Source organism: Rhamphochromis longiceps, linkage group LG15 (assembly GCF_057381845.1).
Source record: "Rhamphochromis longiceps isolate RC_006_pf linkage group LG15, R_longiceps_female_GT1.1, whole genome shotgun sequence".
NCBI classification, from domain to species: Eukaryota; Metazoa; Chordata; class Actinopteri; order Cichliformes; family Cichlidae; genus Rhamphochromis; species Rhamphochromis longiceps.
Genome location: NC_140571.1, coordinates 42,460,026 through 42,480,253, shown reverse-complemented (window position 1 = coordinate 42,480,253; position 20,228 = coordinate 42,460,026). Strand labels below are relative to the sequence as shown.

Below are 20,228 nucleotides of genomic sequence, written 5' to 3'. Positions count from 1 at the left end.
TTAGGTATGCTGATTTCACTCACAATATTGTGATTTATTCCGCCCCCTAAAACGTTACTGCGCAACATCGATTTAACTTTCACTTAGTTTGAGTTCATATATATATATGTGGGGCCTGGGAGCTTGAGGGTCCTGAGCAGTATGTTAGCTGTTCCTAGGACTGCGCTCTTCTGGACGGAGATCTCCGATGTTGTTCCCAGGATCTGCTGGAGCGAATGGAGTTCCCATTCGCCTGCGGGATCCCCAGGTACCTGTAACTGTCCTCTATGTCTGCAATGTTGCCTTCTGGTAGTTCAATCCCCTCAGTTCTGACTACCTTCCCTCTCTTTGTTACCATCCGACTACACTTCTCCAGTCCGAACGACATTCCAATGTCATTGCTGTATAGCCTGGTAGTGTGGATCAGTGAATCGATGTCTCGTTCACTCTTGGCATACAGCTTGATGTCATCCATGTACAGGAGGTGGCTGACAACTGCTCCGTTCCGTAGTCGGTATCCGTAGCCAGTCTTGTTAATGATCTCACTGAGGGGGTTCAGGCCTATGCAGAACAGCAGTGGGGACAGAGCATCTCCTTGGTAGATCCCGCACTTGATGGTGACTTGTGCTATGGGCTTGGAGTTGGCCTCCAGTGTTGCCACATCCCCATTGAGTTCCTGATGAAGGCTCTTAGGGTCCTGTTGATCTTATATAGTTCTAGGCATTCCAGTATCCAGCTGTGGGGCATTGAGTCATAGGCCTTCTTGTAATCAATCCAGGCAGTGCACAGGTTGGTCAGTCTGGTCCTGCAGTCTCGGCTGACTGCTTGGTCTACCAGTAGCTGGTGTTTTGCGCCTCGGGTATTTTTGCCCATCCCTTTCTGTGCCCCGCTCATGTATTGACCCATGTGCCTGTTCATCTTAGCCGATATGATGCCTGACAGGAGCTTCCATGTAGTACTGAGGCAGGTTATTGGTCGGTAGTTGGAGGGGACCGGTCCCTTCTTGGGGTCCTTGGGGATCAGGACCGTCCGGCCTTCAGTTAGCCATTCCGGGTGTCTCTCGTTAACTAGCAGCTGATTCATTTATGCTGCCAGGCGCTCGTGGAGTGCAGTCAGCTTCTTTAGCCAGTAGGCGTGAACCATGTCGGGCCCTGGTGCTGTCCAACTCTTCATACTGGAGACCCTTTCTTGGATGTCTGCCACTGTGATGGTTACTGGACCCTGTTTGGGGAGGTCATTATGGTCTGCCCTCAGATCCACTAGCCACTGAGCATTGCCGTTATGGGTTGCGTCCTTCTCCCATATGCTCTTCCAGTATTGTTCTGCCTCCAGCCTTGGTGGTGCTGTTCTCATATTGTTCCCTTGTCACTGAGAGTACACCTTGGAACAGCTGGTTTATTCTCCTGCCTTCTATCTCTCTGGTGTACCTCCTCAAGCGGCTGGCCAAGGCTGTGAGTCATTGCTTGGCAGTTTCCAAGGAATCAGGTATGGACAGCTTCCTGTACTTCTTAGGCACCTTCCTCATCGCGCCTTTCTGCAACTCCGATAGTTGGCTAACCTCCCTCCGTGCTACATTGATCTCAGCCTTGGAGGGTACTGCTCCTTGTGGCTGTTCAACTTGTAGCCAAGCATCTCACTGATCCCTGCTGCCGTATTGTAGTTACCTTCATGATATATATATATATATATATATATATATATATATATATATATATATATATATATATATATATATATATATATATATATATATATATATATATATATATTTTTTATATATATCATGAAGGTAGCTTCATTTTCATTTTATTTCAGATTTCATCCTATACTGCTGTGTATGTATATGTTTATAGTATGCACAGTATAAATGATTCTTGCACAATAACAACTGAAGAAAACTGTATTAATAAAATAATAAACTGAAAGATCAAATTGGGTATATGAAAGTGAGATAATAACAATAATGCTTCACTCAGAATGTACATTTCATTTGTTGATGTTTTTAAAGTTTTGTTTCTCTAATTGCATTTAATTTGAAATACTTTCACTGCACTATGAGATTTTTAAAATAAAATATGAAATCATGTATTTTCCCAATAAAATCACAAAGCTTCTAAAAACACAGCAGCAGTTATATACTGTCGTTTACAGATTAAAGTGACAGACAGTATGTTAGAACAAACAGTAGGCTTTACACTTTCATTTAGGCAAAATGGTGTTACCAGGATTTTTTGTTTTGCAATGGAGTTGAAGTGAAGTGTAAAAATAAATAAAGTGTAGAAAATTGGTTCAGAAAAATTGCCGGGCTCATTTAAAACCATTTGCCTTAATTATGGATATTTTACATGAAAAATTATGTTGCACAAATATTTTATACTGATTATCTGTTTTAAGTGATAAAACAAGTATTTAGACTCTTTACTGAAGTAAAAGTCGTAAATAATGGCACAAGTAAAGTAAAAGTCATTATGTAAACTCATAAAAATGACTAATTTTTGTATTTATCACGTTTTTTGGGTTTTTTTTAACTGCTTGGATACTGCTGATACTTTCTTTGATAATTAAACAAAAAAAACTTTTATTTTGAAATTTCCTAAACAATAAACAAAGATTTTAAATAAAAGGTACGAAGTACAAAGTGCAATATTTCCATCCAAAGTAGTAGAAGTACAGAGGAGAACAGAAATAAAACAAAGATAGATCTGTTTAAATAAATTAAAAGTAAATTAAAACTTCATAAGTAAACCCAGATAGCAAGGAAACATTGAAACAATGTTGAGTCAATATCAGGCTGTGTCATTGAATCAACGTTGAAGTGTGACGTTGACCTAACGTCACTCTTGCACCCTTTTTTAACGTTGAAACAACGTCAGGTTTTGATGTTGAATCAATGTTGAAACCTGACGTTGATTCAACGTTGTATTTTCTAATACTGTTGACATTGAAACAATGTCAGATTCTGATATTGAAACACTGTTGAGCTATGGTGTTGATTTTCCACCTCTTTCGCATATTTGCTTTTTATTAAAACAACAGTTAAATCATGACTGGAAATCTACCTTTCTTTATAGGTATTTTAACCAATACTAAACTACTGCATGTTTCCATCAATACTTCAACCACCTAAACACATAATTGTACTTATTCCTTAAATTGGACACCCTTTATAAAAAAAACCCCAAATGTCTCACAATGTATCATGTCAACATTAATATCCTAAAATAAGAAAGCATTGCATGTGATGTAAGAGAGAAAAAAAATAAACAAAAAAAGGTCAATAGGCATGTTTCGTTTGCTAAATACTTTATTAAAAGACAGTTTCCTATTTACATTTATATGTTTCACAGAAGTTTGTAATTTTTTTGCATGAAGTGCGTCCTGCACCACCCAAACGATCTGGGGCGTATCGGAGCCATTTCTGCACTGCTTGTGCAAAGACAAACTCGGACATAGAGTTTGCCCCTAACTGCTGCGTCAGGCTCCAATCAAGGCAAAGCGTCTCACCTATAGACACATTTTAAGAGATGGAATTAGCGTGTCTCATGTCTTAAATGTGTATGCAAGTGCTTGTGTGTTTAATCAACAAGCCGTTGTTATGTATTTAAATCACATCTGACAGCTATTACACTTTATAGTTACAAAGTGTACATAACCTTTATATACTTACCATTGCCTTATTTGCCTCTTGTGATTGAAGAGCTGGCTCTGCATTGTTTAGCTCCTCAATGTTGTGCAAGGGCAAATCCAGAGGCAGTACCCCAGCATCTACCGATTCATTGCAGCCGGTATTGCGGATGGCTCTGACCTCCTCACGGAGTTCGTTAACAGCTCTCGTCAGGTCTGACAGAAAAAGATAATTTTTTTTAAGTATTTAAGAATACAGACAACTTGTCAAAAGTTTCCTTGTGTCACACACAGATATGTACAAAGACACTAGACAGTATTTTATTACCTGGTATTTTCACTCGAGGGGCCTGGGGAAACCATTTTTTGGTGGGCTGCTCATCCTCTGAGTCACTATATGTGTACAGGGGATTTGGTCTAAAGAAAAAAAGTTGAAAACGGTCATAAGTAATTACAAATGTGCTTTTGGAATATTTTTTCCTAAAGTTACAGTTTGATTTATAACAACACACACAGGAAACGGAGATGTGCAAGAAGGTACAGTATACAAGGAATTTTTGAAGTGCACAAGTGTACACGGCTTTGCATTTATAAAAAGTTTACAAGCTTCCACTTTTTGGACTATATTATGTGGTGATATTGCAGGTATGCAAGCACCACAGATATGTATAAAAGACAAGATCATAAATTCTTAGCAATCAAAGATATGTTTGTGAAATAAAAAAAGTTTTACTTGTGCTTTCTTTTATGACTGGTCTGAGTTTCAGCTTCGGACTGAAGGTCAGACATATCACAGTGTTCACTTAGATATTTCTGAAGACTGCGTTCTGCTTTGTGAAATGTGTCTGGAAGTACAAACACAATGTATGGCCAGACATAAATTAGGACACGAAAAACTTGTTATTGTTACATTTATACAACACCAATCCAGATGATACCCACCATGGCTTATTAGAAGTCGGACTGGTGCATAGGTGAGCCATGTTGAACCAGGATGAACTCTCCTCTTTACTGTGTCGTGGATCCTGAATGTGTCTCACGGAGGATATGGAGGCCATGACAATTTCTCCCCATTTATCCATGATCTAGGGACTATTTCTGTACCACCAGTGCTAAACTGCACAATGCACCAGTCTTTCATTTTTATCTTTTTTTTAATTTGGAGTCCTTTTTTGCCCTGTCTAGGATAAACAGGAAACAGATAATTACAATATATTTCATAGTCACTACAAAACTTGATCTATTGATTGAACTAAATAATAAATAATAGCTTAAAATGTATATAGGCAACAATTACAAGCAAACCCGTATATGTAAGCATTTAAACACTGAAGATAATAACATTAACAGTATTTTGTCTAAGTCTGCCATTGTAGGAATTCATGGCACCGAGACAAAAACGCACAGTGTGGCGTCAAAATAGGCGCACACCTTTGACGCTGCGTTTTCTCCGTCTTCCTCGTCCACACGTAAATGCTAAACGCAGTTTACGTGTGGACAAAAGGTGCAAACGCAAGTTAGGTGAGCATGCAACGTAAAGTTTGAATTGAGTGCGAATCGAAGCGGGTGCTCTCCAATCATTAAAAGTAACAAAGTCATTGAACACATTTATACAGTTACCTTTACGTTTATCAATCATATATCACAGATTTAAAAATTTTTGTAGTACTATGCTAAAAAGCAACTACAGAGCGAAAGTCTGCGTCAAGCGCCGAGGCGACGGCAAGAACAAAGGAACCCTCGAAGCGTTAAAGCTAGCTTTGTAAGGGAATATAACGGAAAAGTATGAAACGAAAATGTTTTCTTTCTTGATAGACTTTGTTTGCAGTGCAATTTATTTGTTGCCGGATTGTAAGAAGAAAGTAGACACAATTTCGGGCTCCCACATTTTATCCGAAACTTTACATTAACAAGTTTGTTTTTTTTTTTTTTACTGTTATTCAAATGCAACCGTGGAAATAACGAATAGAACAAAAGTCATTCATTCTTACCTTATACTAATCGTGGCGCAGGCCAGTGCAGTGCATGAACTTATACCTTCTCCGGTCAATTCCGCTGAGAGTAAATCTAATGTCCCGCTCTACTGTACAAGACAATGATTACCTGGAGGGATGTACCAATGTGATAGGGGTGCTGCGGAATAGTCCAAGTGGTAGCAGCTTTAATTTCCCGCTCAACCATAAATCGATGGTTTTTCAACGTGATTGTTGTCACCTTGTCAACTATAAATAGATCAACAATCAACGATGACAGAACAACAGTGAATCAATGTTATTTCAATGTCAGTGTCAGGTTTCATCAGTATTTCAATGTTGTTTCAACATTGGTTTTGTGTTGACATTTCAATCCTGACGATTCTGATGGTTCAGATGGAAAATCAACATCTGTTCAATGTCTCCTTGCTATCTGGGAACTTAGTATATTAAGTAAGTACTTTCATCCAGTGGGGTTGAATAACACTCAAAGTAATCTACTGGCACAAGTATTAAAATGAGACAAGTTTCAGAATAATGTTTTTGATTAGCTAATAACTGTGTGTAGATTAACGTGTCCATCACGTTCAGTTAGCAGAAAATGAAAGTAAACTACAAGTACCTTAGAACCGAGTACAGTACTTAAGTAATGACTACTTTTACTTTTATGATACTCTCCGTTTCACAGTCGCGATCAGGTGAAAGAATGAAACACAAACTCGTTGTGTTTCCTCTGGATGAAACGAACGTAACCGCAATAACAGGAAGTTTGATTGTAGCTTCTTCTCCAGATGCTGTGAATGAGTCAGAGTCAGATGTCATCACGTTTCGTGTCGTATGTTTGGGTGTGTTACCTGACATGAAACTGCTGACAGAAACTAACCGTCCTCGAGATTTATGCTTGATTTTTTATTTTTCTACTTTATGTTTTATTTTTAAATCCTTCAGCGGTATTTTTGCACGTTTTTAACTCAGAAAAGACGCGAGAAAGAGAGAGAGAGACAGAGAGGCAGCGAGAGCAGGTATGGCACAACAGGCCGCCGCATGACTGACATTAATGAGGTCGGAGGTGTACGCGGGGTTGGAACGAGCAGAGGACGAGGAAGTGAAGTTTGACTTTTGAATTACGCAGAAATGAGCGAGTTTTGTTTTTCCAAGCTGAAGAGAAAAACGTCTGTTGATAGATTTTCTAGTTTTTGTGCGCAGATGCGCCCAAATCCGGAGACGCCGGTGGCACTTTTACGCGCAGGACTTCTGTTGAGTTTATTTAGTTTGCGCGCCTGTTTGGGTAAGATGCCTGACTGTCTGCAGATCACACGGTGACATAATGACAGTAAATAGCGTGTCTCCTTTTTGTGTGCAGATGACAGTTGTGTTCTGGGGATCGTGGGACGGCCAATGTCTCTGCCTTGCGTTCTCCCTGAGTTAGTCAACTCCGAGAATGTCACCATTGAGTGGATGAGAGACAGTGAGTTGGTACTCAGGTCGGTATGGAAGCCCGATGGAAGTGTGGAGACATGGAGCAATAACAGAGTCGCAGTCCCAGCTGACGCTCCTCTGACTGGAAACGTGTCTTTAAACCTGCCAGCGGTTCGTCCCGTTGAAGACCAAATGTCTTACAGCCTTTTCATGGTGTTAGGGAAGAATCAGAGCGCCAGGCTGTGCACCACATGCCTCAGGACAGCAGGTAAGTCCCGCGGGATTCAGGGGGAAGCAGAAGAAGGATATTTAGAAGTCCAGTCTCTGGTGGTTGGTGGCAGCCATGGCTGTAAATTTTGTCGGAATGAGGACACATTAAAAGCCGTAAATTTTAAGCACGAGACACTTTATTTTTTGTATTTTAGGGATTTTTTAATTAACAAAATTGAACGTTTTCTAGATGTGTTTGTGACCAAAGTCTCTGTATTCATGCACAGACACAACATTCAGGTTCCAGTTCAATATACGTTGCAATATAATGCAGTGAGTGTTTTCTTTTAACTTTGCACCAACACAGTTACAGACATTATTTATTCTTCTTCCCTCTTTGCCTGAGTCCAGATGGGAGTCAGAGTTTAAAGAGTTCTGAATATAATATAAGGTCACGTTTGTTGCTTGTTTGCACCTGTTTACATCACTGGTAGATGATCTTATCATATAAACACCTGAATTGTAACAGTTCAGATGTGTTTCAGCAAAACTCCTGCACATTTATAACATGCCACACGTGTCTGTAATGATTTGTAGGTACCATATGTAGTTAGAAGACTATAAAAAACAATAAACTGCTGCATGAAAACATTCACAATCATATTGTGGGAGTGTTGGAGGCATTGTTTCCATGATGAGTAATGTCTTAATGCTTTCTCTAATCCCTCAGCTTCTTTCATGTAATTACTGGAGGAAAAGAGATTCTAAATATTACTAAATATAGAATCAACACATGTTTGCAGCCAGTTTCAGCACCCCAAAGCTGGAGAAGGAAGAGGCAGTGCAGGGCGATGAGAAGGTCTTCCTGTGTCACTCCACTGGAGGTTATCCCACACCTGCAGTGTACTGGCTCATCAACGACAGCGAGGAGCCCCCCGCAGGGTCGGTGAGGACTCAGATGACATCACTCCCAGACAATCTCTACAACATCACCAGCCACTTGACCCTCAACATTTCCCACGACTCCATTGTGTCGTGCATCATTGATAACCAATCTATGAACCAAACCGTGATGTCAACCTGTAAGTGCAGTCATTAGTGTTCAGACACAGCAGCACGATTCTCCTTATCTGTGAAACTCATAGTTAAGCAAATTCTGCTATCAGCTGGTTCCCTGTACTGGGTAATGTCACGTGTCTGACTGGTTTGATATTAATTAACATTAGCAAACCAGTCCAGTTTTTATCATCTTTGAATTTTTGAAAGCTCTAGTTTAACATGTAAAGACAGACAGTTTTGTGTTTTGTTTTTTAAATCTTATCACTTTTGGATCAATCAGTTAATCAATCAGTCAAAAATTTTAAAAGTCACCTTGACGATGTACATCTTTTAAATACAGTTTATGGATTTGGACTCTTTGGATTTTAAATCTTCTTCTTTAGTGTTTTTTTTTATTGCAGGTTTTTTTTGGAGTCAGGTGTTATTTATTTATTTACACTTTATTTATTGGCCTTGGCTCTATGGCACACTGAAAACATTTTTACTATTGTTTTTTCCTGATGATTGCTCAGATGGAGTGGAGGCCAGGCCTGTGACGAATCGAGCATCGTCGGCCATGTGGATGTTCAGCACAGGTCTGTGTGTGGTGGTTGGGATCATGGTGATAGCTGGAGTGGCGTATCAGATCCACCTGGACAAAATAAACAAGAGGAAGAAGGAAGAGCACAAACAACAATGGAGAGGTAAGCAGATCAATGTGTTTGTTTATCAGTGAATTTAATAGAAAATAGTGCAAATAGTTAAATCAAATATTTGCAGCCTTTGCCGTTAGACTGGAACCTGTGGAGGTTTTTTTTTTTGGTGGACTTTATGGAGAAATTATGGAAATTATGTTTTTGCTACTGGGAAAAATGCCCTGATAAGAGGCTCTTAGCTTCTATTTTTATATGAGTCTGGATGAATGTTTGAGCATGCTGTCATGCTGCAAAGCAAATCTGTGCCTCCTTTAATAAAGCTGTAAGACGTGTGCCTGAGATCACAGCATTAGGAACGTCTTCTGTAAGACGTCACACAGAGCTGGATGTAGAAAATCACACCTGACATCAAGTGTTTAGAGCAGTTTATTTATTTATACATAAACTCAATGTGCTTAATGATAAACACATAAAAACCTGTGAAGGTTTAAAATACCTTAAGGCAGTGAAAACTTCAAAATAAAACTTTACAGAAAAACTACAGTGTTGAGCGCGGCACAGTGATGCGGTGATTAGCACCTCATAGCAAGGTCGTGGGTTAAAATCCCACCTGGGGCCTTTCTTTGTGGAGTTCATGTGTGGGTTCTCTCAGAGTACTCTGGCTTCCCCCCACAGTCCAAAGACATGCAGTTAATGGGATCAGGTTAACTGGTGATTCTAAACTGACCGTGACGTCTGTGTGTTCCCTGCCTTTCACCCTATGTCAGCTGGGATTGGCTCCAGCCCTCCGTGACCCTGAATTGGATAACAGAAAGAAAATGGATGAGTGATGAGCTGCTGAATGGCAGCCTGTGTGAACACAAAAGCTTTTGAGTTTTGATCTAAGGGCATCTTGCTGTACTGGGGCCCAAACCATTGAGTTTTATGAACTATTAAAAGGAATTTTAAAGGGAAGTTTATACTGTGGTGGGAGCCAATGAAGTGTCTGTACTGTACTGGAGTAAAATGCAATTTGAAAGAGCTCATTGTTAAGCTGATGATTTGGAGACCCTGGAGCAGTCTGAAGTCTGAGCTTTTCCCTCAGCAATCACTTGTACGCAAGCTGACCTCACTGTATAAAACCTGTTTAATATGAGCATCCACCACTTTTAAAAGTATTTATATGGCACATAACAAGAGAAAGTATAACAGAGCTGTCAGGTTGTTTGTTGTGCTTTTGTAACTTGTTTATTTGTCACCATCAGGATACAAAAGACGGTATCAATTCAGGTTGGAAGACGAGTTGATGAACCAGGAACAAAGGGAGACGGATGTTTGAGCCTGACGGTCACTTAAAAAACTGAAGCCACAGAGCACTGATGTGTAAATATGTTTGTTGTAATTACCATTTAAATATAGTTTTTAAAATACTGTACAAGAACAATTCTTGGTGGTTGTTTTGTTTAGTTTTTTTTTTTTTGAACCTATTTGAAGATTTAATAAAGACTTCCAAAATGACACCAAGCCCTCTTTTACTTCATAGATCTATAAGGCGTACGAGAGGTGAATTCATATTTCTTTCACAGTAGAAGAAAGCTGCATTGGATTTCAGGTTTGTTTTTTATTCTTGAGCACTGATTCAGAAACAAAGAAAGCTCTGAAAACAAACAAGCGGCCAGTCTTCCCATTCATCTGTAACCAGAAATGATAAATGAGTCACTGCTCATCAAAAAGCTTTTAACTAGATCTGCACTGGATACAAAAGTCACAGCTTTTAATGCAAAGTTTCTTCATTCAAGTTATCTTAAAACAGCCAATCAGCGACTGTCCAGCTGATTCTCATGTTTCCCTCTGCTGGACAGTGAGACAGCGAGCTGCTGCAGGCCTGCTTCTCTCTTCAATCCACTTTAACAAGAATCACATGGATGAGACTTTACAGGATCCTTTTGGCTCGATTTGAAGAGCTGGACCCGAGGTTCAGAGTTCAGCTCGAGCCTTCCTGCACTGACGTCACCGCGTAGAGGTCGTCCCGACGCTGAGATGTGATCGGGATCTGCTGCCGGATGTCGGCCAAATACTGCAGGTCTGAAAACACGCGACACATTTAGAGAGAAGACACAATCACAGCAACGGCAGAGTAAACACGAGCACTGTGCAGTAACTGCTGCTGTGCCAGACTGAAATGCTTTCTCTGTTTTACATTGTCAGGTCTTCATTTTTTAGTATTATTCTGTAGAGGAAATCATTAAAGCAGTGAACTAAAACTTCTTCTCAGAGCAGAAATTCATTTTTCCACTTTCCTCACCAGCTGATCAAAGATTACATAACTGTAAATGACTTTCACATTCCACAGAGACAAGCAGACTTCTGCTTTTCCTCACCGATGTCGGCATAAATAACAGCTTCCTCTGGTCCAGCCTTGGAAATGACTTCCCCCCTGTAACAACAGAATTATTCACAAATCAGCACAAGAAACGCTCCTTTAAACTTCCTCACAGTTGATATTTTCTTATTTCATTTTTACAAAAAAGTATTGAATAATTTATTCTATGTTATAAGAGCTAGTTGTTGTTTTTTATTTTACATTCATATAGATTCCCTGCAGGAAACACATTAAAACTTTAAATGCTAATGCAGTGTTAAGCTTTAAGTTTCATCTGTTTTGTACGGTCATGACGTAAGCCGTCGATTCTTCACAGGCAGGCAGGGACGTGTCGCTGGACACTTTTCAGCTGACGACACTTTCAGAGTTGATGAGTAACTCTTCAGACCTCTTGGTGACACTCACTCGACGTCAGCAGCTGATGCCCGTAGAACAGGTTAAGATAACAAACTGCTCCCAGCACACAACCTCCGCTTAAAGAAACACGTCTGTTCCTCAGACAGACAAACAAAACCCACACATGACAGCAGCGGAGCTGCAGGAAGGTTCAGGTAACACGATGGGGTGGAGTCATCAGAAAGAAACTAAACACCTGGAAAAGCCAAAATTCCCAGATGAACTTTAAAGCTCTTTGGTCGCGCCTGCCAACGTGAAATATTCCCTCAAGCCGTTTGTGTAGCAGCCAAGATCCAAATCAAAAAACCACCGTGGGCTATTTAACCTGCCTCCTGTTACCCGAGTTACACTTTACATGGTGTGCATGGCATCCGAACAATAAACGGCTCAGCGTAGGAAGGCTTCACTGGATTTAAACCTTGTGACAAAGTTTTTAAAGCTCATGAAATACAAAGTTACAATGAATTTGCGTCTGAAAAAAGCTGCTTTTCAAGTTTGTCTACTGTTCCTACTGGAGTTCCTCAGCTTACCCAGAGACGGCAGTGAGATAAACTCTGACAACAGCTTGCTGATTCTACATCTGTACTCCACCCCAACTGCTCTACATTGTTAAAACCCTGAATTCTTCTACTTTTACGGCCTCAAGTTGTCCCTCTGAAAACTTTAACCGCCTTATCACGCCCTGCATTTTTGATCTTATTTTCTTACCACGGGTTCACGACGGTGCTGTGACCCCAGGCCACGTAGGAGGCAGCTTCATCTCTGGCAGGTGATGCTGTGGCCACATACACCTGATTATCAAGCGCCCTGCATAAAGAGACATTAAAACGATTCGTTGCAGATTTAAACAGCAGCAGATCTCAGTTTGTAGTCACTGAGCTCTCGTCATGCTGCGTTTATTATTCAGCTTGTGTTCATTCAGGCGTTCTTGTGCCTTATAAGTAACATGTCTGGTTAACGAAAGCTCAACCCTCAGATCAGATATGTGGCTGAAAGATGACTCTAACATGTCTGCAGTAAATTATTCTTTTGGGAGTGGGTGACTATGACCCTCAGTCTGACCTCCCCCTCTGCAGGAGCTCCCAGTGGGCGGGGCCTGTGGTCATGTTGAAGGCTCCGGGGTAAACCAGCAGCTGACAGCCTGAGGACAAAAGCGCAGTCCAATCAGCTCTGGGACATCACAGGAAAACAAAATCTAAACACTCCTTTCAGACGCTTACCCTTCCTGCTGTAGAGCTGGGCGAGCTCCGCGAACCTCATGTCATAGCAGATCCCAACACCCACTTTGCAGAACGCTGCAGGAGGAACACATCAGATCAATGTATGCTCATCCAGACTGCGAGGCAGAAAGCCAGAGTCTGCGGCTGTCGCTCACGTGTGTCAAACAGCGATAAACTGCTCCCCGGGCTCAGCGTCTCAGATTCCTGGAAGCGGATTCTTCCGGGAACGTCGATGTCAAACAAGTGAATCTTAGAGGAGGAAAGAAAAAAGATGAAGAGGATTCATCTCTGCAACTGACCACACACTGTATATGACCCACACATACCTTCCTGTGTTTAAGAATCATCTCTCCATCAGGGCCAAACACTGTACAGGTGTTGTACAACTTCCCACCATCCTCCTCGGGAATGGATCCTGTGGATGATGACGAGTCGTAAGAGCTTAAAAACTCCAGAGGTTTCAAATGAAAAGGCTCTTGGACGAGAGAGACGGATGTCATCACAAACATAAAGAAGGTTCAGTTAAGACCCCAATGACCTGGACAACTGGAAACCTACATCGACATAATGAAAAGTAGTTTGAACTGAACTTGGATTTAAAGTTATCCCAATCTTCTTAAACGATGACCACGCTTGGGTGGCAAGTGGCCCTGTTACGATCATTACCATCTCCATGTGTTTATCCTCTGACAGAGACACATGAAAGAGACACGACAACCAAAGAAATAAATCTTTGGGAGAATTCTGTAAAACCTCGTCACCTGCTGTACTTTGCACCCAGCATGACGACGGAGAAAACTTTCAACTCAATGCTTAAAAAAAAACAGGACTTCAACAGGTCAGATCGCCATGTCTATTTTTATACTGTCCGTGGTGAAGCCCATCAGTCCATCCTCTGCCTGAGACCAGCGCCTCCCCTCTCCTTTCTTCTGATTGGCCACCTCTTGGAAACAGAAGGTTTGAACAGCAGAGATCAGTCTTTGTGACATCGTACTCATCCAAGAGTTAAAAAAAAGTCTTAAACCTGAGATTTTATCTCATAGGATTACTTGCACATACACCGACCTCGTGAAACGAAACCTTGAGCTTGTTAGTGCGATGGATCTGTTAAAAAGGTTTCTGATGGAACACTTAGAGGATAAAACACGGTAGAGTGCAAGCAGCAGAGCAGCTGTTTTCCAGGAGTTAAACATGCAAAGTTCTCACTATTTTTCCTACAGTTTACCCAGAAACAGATTACATTTTCCACATCGTCTTGACAACCCACAGCAGGAAACACAGTGGAGTTATATATCAACTCTACTACTGGTGAGCTTTTAACTCTGAGGATCTAACACCACAGCGTGATACACACAACTCTTACTGTAGCTGAACTACATGAAGCATCATCAGCTCCTTTACAGTAACATTAGAAGGGAACTTTAATGTACTCTATGTAATAGCTTTAAATCCACGGGTGCTTTCACACCTCCCACCAGATACACCTCGTTCTCCTTTGCTGCCTCCGACAGCACCTGGGTGGATTCTCCTGGGATGTTCTCGGCATATCTGGAGAAGAAGCTGGTCCCATATGGAGAATTGAAGCATTCCTGTGTTAACGACAGGGAGATCATAAGCTCATAGGGTAAATCTGAGCAGTCCAAAAAGGCAGGTCATCTGAGGGTCCTGTGCTGGGAACTTTTTAGAAATATTTCATTCCTGCACTAACGGATGTCCAGAAAAGGGAACAAACAGTTCATAAAAACACAAAGACGACACCGCGTTAATGGTACTGGTGTCAAGCCAGCCTCCAATTCGAGACTTGCAGTCAAGCCAGCCTCCAGTTTGTTTTACGTTCCCTGTGTATTCAAAGTATTACGGGAATGGATGTGGAAACCGGATTTCAAAATAAAAGCCAACTTCGAGTGAATTAACAGATATGTTAAGAACATAATAACATATAATTTAGGCTTTTTTTTTTTTTTACAAACTCTAGTGTTAGATCTATATGACACAGCCTTGTACCCTAATTGTGCCCTGTCACTATCAAGGCCATCTTATTTTGGATTTCAAAGTAAAAGCCCTGTGAATCTTCATTTTTGAACTACTCTTTCAATGACTTAATAATGCTCTTAAAAGCAAAAGTCGTATTTCCAAATACTATTTGAACTTTATATCAACACTTTCCAACCACAGTCTTTTTACAGTGATACCATATCAATATCAAGTCAGTCTGATTTTGCCTTTCATAGTAATGGCCCTTTGAAATTGTCCATAATTGACTTAATCTTCTAACGATTCAAAATGCTCTAAAATGAAAAACTCCTGTTTCCACAGGGTAATTCCACCTTAGATCAACAGTATACAGCCCCACAGTGATACCATATCAATATCAAGTCATTCTGATTATGCCTTCCAAAATAAAAGCCTTTTTAAATTGTCCATAATTGACCTAACTTTCAGTGATTTCAAAATGTTTTAAAATGGAAATTTCCTGTTTCCACAGGGTAATTCCACTCCAGATCAACAGTATACAACCTCACAATGTTACCATATCAATATCAAGACATTCTGATATTGCTTTAAAAAATAAAAGCATTTTCAAACTGCCCATATCTGAGTTGCTCCTGGAACAATTTCAAAATGCTCTAAAATGGCACATTCCTGTTTCCACAGGGTAATTCCACTTTAGGTCAACAGTATACAGCCCCACAGTGATACCATATCAATATCAAGTCATTCTGATTTTGCTCTCAAAAATAAAAGCCTTTTCAAATTGTCCATAATTGACCTAACTTTCAGTGATTTCAAAATGCTCTAAAAAGGAAAATTCCTGTTTCCACAGGGTAATTCCACCTTAGATCAACAGTATACAGCCCCACAGTGATACCATATCAATATCAAGTCATTCTGATTTTGCCTTCCAAAGTAAAAGCCTTTTCAAATTGTCCACAATTGACCTAACTTTCAGTGATTTCAAAATGCTCTAAAATGGAAAATTCCTGTTTCCACAGGGTAATTCCACCTTAGATCAACAGTATACAGCCCCACAGTGATACCATATCAATATCAAGTCATTCTGATTTTGCCTTCCAAAGTAAAAGCCTTTTCAAATTGTCCACAATTGACCTAACTTTCAGTGATTTCAAAATGCTCTAAAATGGAAAATTCCTGTTTCCACAGGGTAATTCCACCTTAGATCAACAGTATACAGCCCCACAGTGATACCATATCAATATCAAGTCATTCTGATTTTGCTTTCAAAAATAAAAGCATTTTCAAACTGCCCATATCTGACTTGATCCTGGAACAATTTCAAAATGCTCTAAAATGGAAATTTCCTGTTTCCACAGGGTAATTCCACTTTAGATCAACAGTATACAGCCCCACAGTGATACCATATTAATATCAAGTCATTCTGATTTTGCCTTCCAAAGTAAAAGCCTTTTCAAATTGTCCACAATTGACCTAACTTTCAGTGATTTCAAAATGCTCTAAAATGGAAATTTCGTGTTTCCACAGGATAATTCTACTCCAGATCAACAGTATACAGCCCCACAGTGATACCATATTAATATCAAGTCATTCTGATTTTGCCTTCCAAAGTAAAAGCCTTTTCAAATTGTCCACAAAGATGTCATTCTAAATAAAGAAATTACAAAACAGCTTGCAAACCAACCATGACATCTTTCCACAGACTTAAAATATAAACGTACTATCAATTACAACCTAGTGGCAATTTCAGCTTCCTTTTACATCATCTTTATGATTCAATTCTGTCATAATCAATTGAGTCTGATTTTGCTTTTCAAAATGAAAACCCAATATGTGTTGAAACAGCAATTTTCATTTTTAAAACATTCTGAAATAATTGAAAGAGTATATCACATATGGACAAATTCGACGGGCCATTAATTTGAAAGGCGAAATCAGACCAACATGAAATTTACATGGTTTTACTGTCGGGTTGGATACTGTTGATCTAAAGTGGAATTATCCTGTGGAAACAGCATCTTTCAATTTAAGAGCATTTTGAAATCGTTAAACGAGTAGGTCGTCTACGGGCAATTTGAAAATACTTTTATTTTGGAAGGCAAAATCAGAGTGACTTGATCTTAACATCGTATCTCTGTGGGGTTGTATACTGTTGATTTAAAGTGAAATTATTCTGTGGAAACAGAAAATTTCCTTTTTAGAGCATTCCGAAATCACTGAAAGTTAGGTAAGTTATTGGCATTTTCAACAGGCCATTATTTTGGAAGGCAAAATCAGAATGACTTGAAATTGAAGTAGTACCATGGTGTGGATGTACACTTTTGATCTAACATGGATTCATCCTGTGGAAAGAGCAAGTTTCATTTTTAGAGCGTTCTGAATTCTTTAAAAGAGTAGGTCGTATATCGGCAATTTGAAAAGGCTTTTATTTTGGAAGGCAACATCAGACTGATTTGATATTGATATGGTATCACTGTGGGGCTGTATACTGTTGATCTAAAGTGGAATTACCCTGTGGAAACAGGAATTTTCCATTTTAGAGCATTTTGAAATTGTTCCAGGATCAAGTCAGATATGGGCATTTTGAAAATGCTTTTATTTTTGAAAGCAAAATCAGAATGACTTGATATTGATGTGGTAACATCGTGAGGTTGTATACTGTTGACCTAAAGTGAAATTACCCTGTGGAAACAGCAATTTTCACTTTTAGAGCATTTTGAAATCTTTAAAAGAGTAGGTCGTATCTTGGCAATTTGAAAAGTCTTTTATTTTGGAAGGCATAATCAGAATGACTTGATATTGATATGGTAACATCGTGAGGTTGTATACTGTTGACCTAAAGTGGAATTATCCTGTGGAAACAGCAAAATTCTTTTTAAGAACATTTTGAAATCGTTAAAAAAGTAGGTCGTATATATGCTCAATTTGAAAGGGCATTTATTTTGGAAGGCATAATCAGAATGACTTGATATTGATATGGTATCACTGTGGGGCTGTATACTGTTGATCTAAGGTGGAATTACCCTGTGGAAACAGGAATTTTCCATTTTAGAGCATTTTGAAATTGTTCCAGGATCAAGTCAGATATGGGCAGTTTGAAAATGCTTTTATTTTTGAAAGCAAAATCAGAATGACTTGATATTGATATGGTATCACTGTGGGGCTGTATACTGTTGATCTAAGGTGGAATTACCCTGTGGAAACAGGAATTTTCCATTTTAGAGCATTTTGAAATCACTGAAAGTTAGGTCAATTGTGGACAATTTGAAAAGGCTTTTACTTTGGAAGGCAAAATCAGAATGACTTGACATTGATATGGTATCACTGTGGGGCTGTATACTGTTGATCTAAAGTGGAATTACCCTGTGGAAACAGGAAATTTCCATTTTAGAGCATTTTGAAATCACTGAAAGTTAGGTCAATTATGGACAATTTAAAAAGGCTTTTATTTTGGAAGGCATAATCAGAATGACTTGATATTGATATGGTATCACTGTGGGGCTGTATACTGTTGATCTAAGGTGGAATTACCCTGTGGAAACAGGAATTTTCCTTTTTAGAGCATTTTGAAATCACTGAAAGTTAGGTCAATTATGGACAATTTGAAAAGGCTTTTATTTTTGAGAGCAAAATCAGAATGACTTGATATTGATATGGTATCACTGTGGGGCTGTATACTGTTGACCTAAAGTGGAATTACCCTGTGGAAACAGGAATGTGCCATTTTAGAGCATTTTGAAATTGTTCCAGGAGCAACTCAGATATGGGCAGTTTGAAAATGCTTTTATTTTTTAAAGCAATATCAGAATGTCTTGATATTGATATGGTAACATTGTGAGGTTGTATACTGTTGATCTGGAGTGGAATTACCCTGTGGAAACAGGAAATTTCCATTTTAAAACATTTTGAAATCACTGAAAGTTAGGTCAATTATGGACAATTTAAAAAGGCTTTTATTTTGGAAGGCATAATCAGAATGACTTGACATTGATATGGTATCACTGTGGGGCTGTATACTGTTGATCTAAGGTGGAATTACCCTGTGGAAACAGGAGTTTTTCATTTTAGAGCATTTTGAATCGTTAGAAGATTAAGTCAATTATGGACAATTTCAAAGGGCCATTACTATGAAAGGCAAAATCAGACTGACTTGATATTGATATGGTATCACTGTAAAAAGACTGTGGTTGGAAAGTGTTGATATAAAGTTCAAATAGTATTTGGAAATACGACTTTTGCTTTTAAGAGCATTATTAAGTCATTGAAAGAGTAGTTCAAAAATGAAGATTCACAGGGCTTTTACTTTGAAATCCAAAATAAGATGGCCTTGATAGTGACAGGGCACAATTAGGGTACAAGGCTGTGTCATATAGATCTAACATTAGAGTTTGTAAAAAAAAAAAGAAAGCCTAAATTATATGTTATTATGTTCTTAACATATCTGTTAATTCACTCGAAGTTGGCTTTTATTTTGAAATCCGGTTTCCACATCCATTCCCGTAATACTTTGAATACACAGGGAACGTAAAACAAACTGGAGGCTGGCTTGACTGCAAGTCTCGAATTGGAGGCTGGCTTGACACCAGTTTAATGGTAAAGCGCCGTCCTCTCAGGGGACACGTCTTTTAAATAAAATCTACAGCTGTATTTGTCCCCGGACACTGGCTTGTTTAGTTGGTTGTATTTTAAAATAAGCACTTCAGACTGCTGACAAGCAGCCGTGAGGCGCCCTTCCTCCTCCTCCTCCTCCTCCTCCTCACCGGTAGCAGCACCACTTTGCTGCCCTGTCCTGCAGCCTCCCTCACCAGCCTCCGGGCTCTGCTCAGGTTGTCTGCTTTGACGCTGCTCACCTGCAGCTGAACCACCGCCAGACGGAACTCTGAGGAAACAAACACGGAACTTCAGCGAGTGACGGAGAGCCGCAGGCTTCAAAACCGCGCTCAGCGATTTAACATTAAACTGCGAAACACGGAGACCTCTGTACTTACTGGACATGACTTTGGCTAAAGTAGACATGTACACACAGGACTATCTGCTCACTACACCGCGCCACAGTCCGGTCATGTGATTCCGGGTGGCGGATTGGTTTTCAAAATAAGAGACCTTCTTGATTTAACATAAAAAAAATAAATAAAGAGTACTAAAAAATATTGACTGTTTTGAAATCGAAAGTGTTATTTTTAGGTGAGTTGACAATATAAATTTAAGCTTATGAAAAACTGAGGTCGTTAAACGTGAAGATTTAAGGCGGTGTAACGTCACAGGGGGTGGGTCGATTCAGCACAAGATCGTCATTATTATTCACTTTTCTGGTTAATAAACAATAAAAATGATGTAAGGATCTCAGTGGCTCTGCTCAGTAATAACGTTCCTAAAT

General features: G+C 39.6%; 3 protein-coding genes across 6 annotated transcripts; 1 reads left to right on the top strand and 2 right to left on the bottom strand.

The window, feature by feature from the left end:
* Positions 1–35: 35 nt before the first annotated feature.
* LOC146653254 (T-lymphocyte activation antigen CD80-like) lies at positions 36–10,524 on the top strand. 4 transcript variants are annotated; one of them, XM_085381743.1, is made up of 6 exons: positions 6,058–6,864; positions 6,940–7,263; positions 8,009–8,287; positions 8,777–8,947; positions 10,144–10,261; positions 10,422–10,524. In XM_085381743.1, exons 1-5 carry the CDS (start codon positions 6,711–6,713, stop codon positions 10,215–10,217), a joined length of 1,002 nt encoding a protein of 333 aa, XP_085237869.1. In that variant the 5' UTR covers positions 6,058–6,710; the 3' UTR covers positions 10,218–10,261; positions 10,422–10,524. The 4 variants fall into 4 exon arrangements, with proteins under 4 accessions (XP_085237870.1, XP_085237869.1, XP_085237871.1 ...); XM_085381744.1 differs by lacking the exons at positions 6,058–6,864; positions 10,422–10,524 and adding an exon at positions 36–247 and having other exon boundaries at positions 10,144–10,396; XM_085381745.1 differs by lacking the exon at positions 10,422–10,524 and having other exon boundaries at positions 6,058–6,598; positions 10,144–10,396.
* On the bottom strand, positions 3,303–5,701 carry LOC146653255 (uncharacterized). Its single transcript, XM_085382146.1, has 6 exons — positions 5,595–5,701; positions 4,546–4,784; positions 4,337–4,448; positions 3,932–4,020; positions 3,647–3,819; positions 3,303–3,483 (listed from the first exon to the last, which is right to left on the bottom strand). Exons 3-6 carry the CDS (start codon positions 4,390–4,392, stop codon positions 3,454–3,456), a joined length of 348 nt encoding a protein of 115 aa, XP_085238272.1. The 5' UTR covers positions 4,393–4,448; positions 4,546–4,784; positions 5,595–5,701; the 3' UTR covers positions 3,303–3,453.
* On the bottom strand, positions 10,480–19,944 carry nit2 (nitrilase family, member 2). The gene is made up of 10 exons (XM_085381748.1): positions 19,840–19,944; positions 19,612–19,730; positions 14,346–14,466; positions 13,204–13,292; positions 13,033–13,126; positions 12,878–12,952; positions 12,720–12,798; positions 12,366–12,464; positions 11,260–11,315; positions 10,480–10,963 (listed from the first exon to the last, which is right to left on the bottom strand). The coding sequence occupies exons 1-10, from the start codon at positions 19,865–19,867 to the stop codon at positions 10,863–10,865; spliced, it is 861 nt and encodes a 286-aa protein (XP_085237874.1). The 5' UTR covers positions 19,868–19,944; the 3' UTR covers positions 10,480–10,862.
* Between the last annotated feature and the right edge of the window lie 284 nt (positions 19,945–20,228).

Coding starts and splice junctions, on each gene's coding strand:
- LOC146653255 (XM_085382146.1), bottom strand. CDS start 4,392: ATGTCTGACCTTCAGTCCGAAGCTGAAACTCAGACCAGTCATAAAAGA. Junction 4,021..4,336: donor AGTCATAAAAGAAAGCACAA/GTAAAACTTTTT, acceptor TTTTTTCTTTAG/ACCAAATCCCCTGTACACAT. Junction 3,484..3,646: donor AAGAGGCAAATAAGGCAATG/GTAAGTATATAA, acceptor ATGTGTCTATAG/GTGAGACGCTTTGCCTTGAT.
- LOC146653254 (XM_085381743.1), top strand. CDS start 6,711: ATGAGCGAGTTTTGTTTTTCCAAGCTGAAGAGAAAAACGTCTGTTGAT. Junction 6,865..6,939: donor TAGTTTGCGCGCCTGTTTGG/GTAAGATGCCTG, acceptor TTTTGTGTGCAG/ATGACAGTTGTGTTCTGGGG. Junction 8,288..8,776: donor CCAAACCGTGATGTCAACCT/GTAAGTGCAGTC, acceptor ATGATTGCTCAG/ATGGAGTGGAGGCCAGGCCT.
- nit2 (XM_085381748.1), bottom strand. CDS start 19,867: ATGTCTACTTTAGCCAAAGTCATGTCCA. Junction 14,467..19,611: donor GCAAAGTGGTGCTGCTACCG/GTGAGGAGGAGG, acceptor TCGTTAACACAG/GAATGCTTCAATTCTCCATA. Junction 12,799..12,877: donor CCAGCTCTACAGCAGGAAGG/GTAAGCGTCTGA, acceptor TTTTGTCCTCAG/GCTGTCAGCTGCTGGTTTAC.